The following is a 6000-nucleotide window of genomic DNA, read 5'->3' on the forward strand; positions in this document are numbered from 1 at the left end:
ACTGGGAGCCCTACTAAAGGATCACAAGGGTAATAAATGGAAGAAATGGGAACTGAACTCCCCACTTTGCTAGCTCTGGAATCTACTGCAAACACTGCTGGGGTCAAACGCAGATCAATTACACAGAGCTCCTGTATTCAAAGCCGCTGATTTTTCAGGTTCCAAAGGACCTTTCTTACAGGACTTCTCAGTTGCCCTGTGAACACCCACAGCTCTTTACAACTTATTTCCAAAGAGCAAAGCACCACTGGGCCGCATGAAGAGCATGTACTTGTGGGGAGTACCCAGATACTACCAGCTTTATCACGAACTCCCTAAGCCCCAGCAAGTCACTTAACCTGGAACAATCCACCAACACTCCCATTCTGTTGGTGAGAAAAAACTGCATGGCAGGTCAGAAAGGGAAGAGGAATCAGAAGCCAATGGCTTGGTTGACAACACAGATTCCTTGGGCTCCACCCAAATAGAATTCATTCTTATTTTTAATGTTTATTTATTTTGAAAGAAAGAGGGAGTGCATGCAAGCAGGGGCAGGGGCAGAGTAAGAGGAGAGAGAGGGAGACAGAGAATCCCAAGCAGGCTCTGCACTGTCAGCACAGAGCCCAATGCCAGGCTGGAATTCACAAACCATGACCTGAGCCAAAAGCAAGAGTCAGACACTTAACTGACTGAGCCACCCAGGCGCCCCCCAAATATAATTCTTTAAGACCCTGGGATCTGTATTTTTTAAAGCTTACAAAATAACTGTGATGCTCAGCCACGTTTGAAAATCACCTGCGCGTGGGGCACCTGGGTGGTTCAGACGTTTAAGTGTCCAGCTCTCGAGTTTGGCTCAGGTCACAATCTCACGTTTGTGAGATCAAGTCCCATGTGGGGCTCTGTGCTGAGTGTGGAGCCTACTTGGGATTCTCTCTCTCCCTCTCTGCCCCTACCCCTGTCACAGACAGACAAACAAACAAACGCCACTTGAAAATCACTTCAGCTTACCTTGGCTAAAATTGGAATTTTGAGGTCTACCTTTTCCTGTTTCAAAGGGGGTGGTATAAGGGTGAAATGAAATCATGTCTACAATGCTCTTCGTTGGAAAACACACACAACACAGGTGCTTCTTGTCAGCTACACTTAACTGCAAAACAACAAAACTGTCCTTAAAGAGTACGATCCTGGGTTAGCCTGGGGCTATGAAATGGTCTTAGGCAAGACTGTTCTCTTACTAATGTACAAAAACTGTAATTAGAGTCGCGTGTTGCATATATTTAGATATCCCTCATAACACTGTTGCAACCTCATCCTTCCTTTTTAAAAAAAGAGATTGTACTGACATTCTTTCACATCCAATTTGAAACTATATTCGGAGGACACACTTCATTGCCGTAATCAAGAAACGAGTATGGGGAAAAAAAACTCAAAGTCTATTTACGGTGAGACCGTTGGGTCACTGAAGCGGGGTGAGAAGGCACACACTGGGGGAGACCCCGGCCCTGGCAGTACCCCTCTCAGCCAGCCTTTAGGAAGGACAAATGACCCCCTGCACCACAAAGACTGACCTGCTTGAGCTGCTCATCCAGATTCCAGCTCGGCTGCCCAGCTGTGGAGACGGAAGGTGGGGCCTTGGAAGCATCTTTGGTATGGTCTTCTTTAGCTTGCTGTCCCCGTGGCGGGAGCCCCGGCGCTGGAAGCAGACCGGACACGGGTGCTGCTCTGGGGTCCTGGCGAACCACTTTCTGCACATGAAAATACTTTGAAGGAGCCTGGGCCTCTTTCTCAGCCACCTCTGCAACTTCATCATCCCCATCCTCATCTTCCAGACCTCCTTCCTCTTCCTCAGGCTCTGAGTTCACGTTGCTCCGTTCAAACACTCGGGCCACTGCTGTGGCTGGTGGAACTCTGGCTAAGGGCCCCAGGGCAGGGCTGCCAGAAGACCTCCCAGGGGTGGCGGAAAGGAGAGTCTGCTGCGCGACCAACTTCTGGGCATATAAGAATGGGGCTTCCCTCATCTGTTGTCCCTGCTTCTCCCTGGCATCCATCTGCAGAGGAGCCAGGTGTGGTGGCTGTGGTGGTGGCGGTGGCGGCGGCTGCTTCTGTTGCTGCAGTGGCTCCATCACTGCCTCGAGTTTCACCCACCGATTGGCATGGCTCTGAACCTGGGCACAGCCCAGTGGGCACACTGGGTCTGAACCTTAAGTGATCAACAGAAACCACAAAGAAGGAGAAACAAGGGGGGAAAATGTAAAACAGGTATTAAAAGACTTTCTTTTTTCCACTAAAGGGTGTGAGTTCTGAACACTAAACATACACTCCTAAGCCTGGGTTTTAAGAGGAATGAGTGGACTTGGGGGGAGGGAGGTTGGAAGGGACGTAGTGAACGGTGTGAAGACAGGATGAGTCTCAGCAGAGGTGGACTACCGTGGGTTTAAAAAGAAGTAAATCCAGACAATACCTAGCCTGTGAACTTCTGTGTTCTGACCTTTCTCTCTCAACATTATCAAACATTAGCCAGTTTATTACTGTGAACTTCTGTGTTCTGATCTCTCTCTCTCTCAACATTATCGAACATTAGCCAGTTTATTACTGAAAAGGCAACTGGGTTTGCACTGTACAAAGGTGGTGAGCATGAAAACCTCAAGAATAAAGGAAAGAAGGTCCTGCCTACAAAAGAGGGAACACTGTTTACGTTCCCGGGCCCATCAGAGAAAGAAGTACCATCCAAGCCAGACGCAGAGCAATCAGGAAGACAGAATGATTTCTCTCATACCAAAACAGAACCTAGCAAACGGCTTTTAGGTTTAAACTTTTCAAATTTCCCAGATCAGATTGCCAGCCTGCTCTTCAAGTGGGCTGAGCCATGTTAACTGTACATTATGGCCTCAAAAAGAATCCAATTTCAACAACATGAAAGAAATACACAAGGAGGCAAGAGTTTCAAATTGCAGTCGTCACTCAAAAAACAAACAGTGGGGGAATTCCTCTGGAGATTTTAAAGTTAATTAAATTGAAACAGATATTAATATTGTCTCAACAACAAGGTAATGCTTCTTTTTTATAAACCACCAAGTAAATCTCTTCACATCTCTTTTTTTTCTGATTCACTTCTACTATGATATTCTAAGACAAATACCAAAAAGAAAAGGCTTTCAGGCCAAAAGTACTCTAGGGACAGGTTTATCAGCATTCTTACCAATCAGTCTCCAAACACATCCCCCTTTCACACCCTCTTCTCCGCTAGCTCCCTCTTTCCCTCCCTCTTTCCTGTCCTCCTCTCCAGATCTCCACCCCCAACAAACCTCACTTGAGTTATGTTTCCCCATAACTGATTGGATTACTACGCACGGGCAAATTTTAGGTAACAGGACTCGCAACATGGCGTACAATGTTGTCATCACATGAAAGAAGAAGCTGCTTCGCACAGGTTGGGACTTGATATTTGCATTGTTTCACTGTTTTAGAACGGAGTATAAAGATTAAAAAAAAAAAACCTAAATGCCTTCAGTGTTTTCAAAAATTCATGGGGAAGTAATCACATCCCTAGCAATAAAAACTGTGTGGTTTTATTAATTTTTTAATGGGTTAGAGGAAAAAGGTACAATTTTTAAAGCTAGGCAAAAAAGCAGAGATAAGAATTCTCATTTTCGGTTTATCCGAGAAGCACTGCTTTTGCCTTTTGAATTTGGTGGAAGATTCAAATTCCAATTTGCCTCTTACTGCCTTTACTTCCTCTCTTGGCACTTGAGAAAGTGTGAGTTACGCCTGCAGCTTTAGCCCTTTTTATAGTTAACAGAACATGAAAAGACTTACACCCACATTAAATCCAGTTGGCAAAAGTATGCATTTAGGATAAAAACTGGCGTAAAAAAAAATTAAACAAAAGAATAAAGCAAATAATTCGGTGGTCATTTTAATTTTCCTTACAATCATTGCAGTCAATCAGTTACAAGAGAATTTTTCGACTAGGTCCTGCCAGCCATTGAACAACTGCTTCTTGTCCTGTGGCACCATCTTCTTAGTATGCTGTCCCCAGCAGAGGGGGAGGTGTCTCACAGCCTCTTTAGTAAGATTGAAATGACTCAGTTCCACAACTCAATACACACACCCTCCCCCAAGAGCCCATCAACCTCCTGTCCCTAAGCAGAAAGATCCAAACAATAATGCCACCTGCCTGTATTTAGAAAACTTGTGTCTCAGAAATCTAAGCCAGTTCATCCCTTCACACGGCCCCCTCCCCCATTTCCACTAAAGTTCCCGGACCACCATGCCCGGCGCAACAGACCGCTTGTAGCTTTGAACCCGGCCTCCCCTACCATTCCCGCTACCTTCGCTGCCGGATCCCTCTGGCCCTGGTCCCCTTCAAGCCCCACACCTCCTTCCCTGGTTACGCCAGCACCCCCCCCCCCCCCTTCATTATACCCCCAATCGCAGCCCTATCACTTTTACCTCCACCAAGCCCTCTCAGCCAATCCGCTGGCTCTTCTTCGATCGCCCCAACCCCACCTATCCTCGCCCTCAGTTCCCGGGGGCCCCTTACTGTTCCCATCTCTTTATCTCAAATCACCCTACTGGTTGCAGGGCGCCTCGGGTCTCCTCCCGGCGCTCTCACTTTTCCTCCGCGGCCCCGCGCTCAGCCGGCCCGCGCCTTCGCGTCTCCCCCCCACACACCTGCCTCCCCTCGCGTACCTCCACCTGCCACAGCCCCCTCTCCCGCGCGACTGAGGGAGCCGGGCCCCACGCGGCTTACCTGTGCGCAGCTCTCCGGGTCCGGCCGGGGGGGTGAAAGCAGCCACTCAGGCCCCGCCGCAGCAGCTGCTTCTCGGACTCCTCCGCAGCCGGGGGCCACAGCCGGGGCGGGGCCCGCACCGGAAGCGGCGCCGCGGGGCCGGGACCGCGAGCCCGGGGCGGGGCCGGGGCGGGGCCACACTGGATGGGGCGGGGCCTGAGGCCGGAAGCAGCCAAAATGGGAACGAGGGGGCGGGGTCAAGCGGAAGTGACTTCTAGGGACGGCTCCGCCCGACTGAGTCGTTGGCGGAAGCGGATGGAAGCTGGCGGAAGCTTCCGCCAATGGGGAGCTTGGACTCCGCGGCGTTCCGGTGTGAGGGCTTCCGCGCGGAGTTGAAAAGAGATGGGCTGCGTTCAGTCTTTTCTGTTCTCTGTTTGTGGAGGTGTGGCGCGGAGTCAGGTTGGTAGGAAGGTAAATAAAGGACGAGAGGTGTCCGTGTTTTTTTCTGCTTCCGTCCCCTTCCCAACCACCTGCTTTCAAACCGATTTGCCTCTGAGATGCCCTCTTCCAGACCAGTTTTCTCTGAACCTCTTGAACTGGGACCTGGTTGTGTTCCGAGGATGCTGCATCCTCTGGAACCCCCTCCCATGAATTAGTATTCTCACTTCCGAAGTTCAAAAGGTGGGGGGGCTATGTGCCGAGTCCGGTCACCTCTTGTAAAAACTCTTGCTTCTCAGACACTTCTTAAGACTTTGCCACCTATGTAACCACCTCTTAGAAACCATCTGTTTATTTGTGCATCCAGCTCCGTGTTTTAATTTTCTCTCCTCTATCTTCCATCTTGATAATTAAAGTGAAACTGACCCTGAACCATCTTGGGCCTCATCTTTAGCGACCCTGACATCAGCCTCCCAATCTTAGGCAAAAGCCCAGACCTTGTCACCAGAAACATTGTTGTGTCACAAATTAGTAATTGGAACATCCTTCCAATTGCAACTTGATGTCCTTTCAGTTTGACTGCTGAAGAACTTGTTCAGAACTTTTTTTTCACTTTATCAGTACCTCTAATCCGTTGAAAGCCTCCACTTAGTCTGCATTCTTCACTTCCCTTCTTATGCGTCTTAGGTACAAGGGTGTACCATTACAATCTGGCTCTTACTACTAAACCTGCCTGCCATGCCCTTTTTCTCCAACTAAGTCCTCCACTCTAGGTGGACCAACATGCCTCTCTATTCCTGTAGCTGGTCATAGAAAATTGTCCTGCTGAACAGACTGCCATCACTAGCTTA

At 48.9% G+C, this 6000-nt stretch overlaps 1 protein-coding gene across 5 annotated transcripts in view; it reads right to left on the reverse strand.

The window, feature by feature from the left end:
* ARID3B (AT-rich interaction domain 3B) overlaps positions 1-4859 on the reverse strand; it is a 57799-nt gene extending 52940 nt beyond the window's left edge. The window contains exons 1-2 of one of the 5 annotated variants that reach the window (XM_060618064.3): positions 4733-4859; positions 1548-2179 (exon numbers count right to left, since the gene is read on the reverse strand). In XM_060618064.3, the coding sequence (XP_060474047.1) occupies positions 1548-2102 (555 nt within the window). In that variant the 5' untranslated portion in view covers positions 2103-2179; positions 4733-4859. The other 4 variants (XM_078448890.2, XM_078448888.2, XM_078448889.2 and 1 more) reach the window with 4 other exon arrangements.
* Between the last annotated feature and the right edge of the window lie 1141 nt (positions 4860-6000).

Source organism: Panthera onca, chromosome B3, assembly GCF_046562875.1.
Source record: "Panthera onca isolate mPanOnc1 chromosome B3, mPanOnc1 haplotype 2, whole genome shotgun sequence".
Lineage (NCBI taxonomy): Eukaryota > Metazoa > Chordata > Mammalia > Carnivora > Felidae > Panthera > Panthera onca.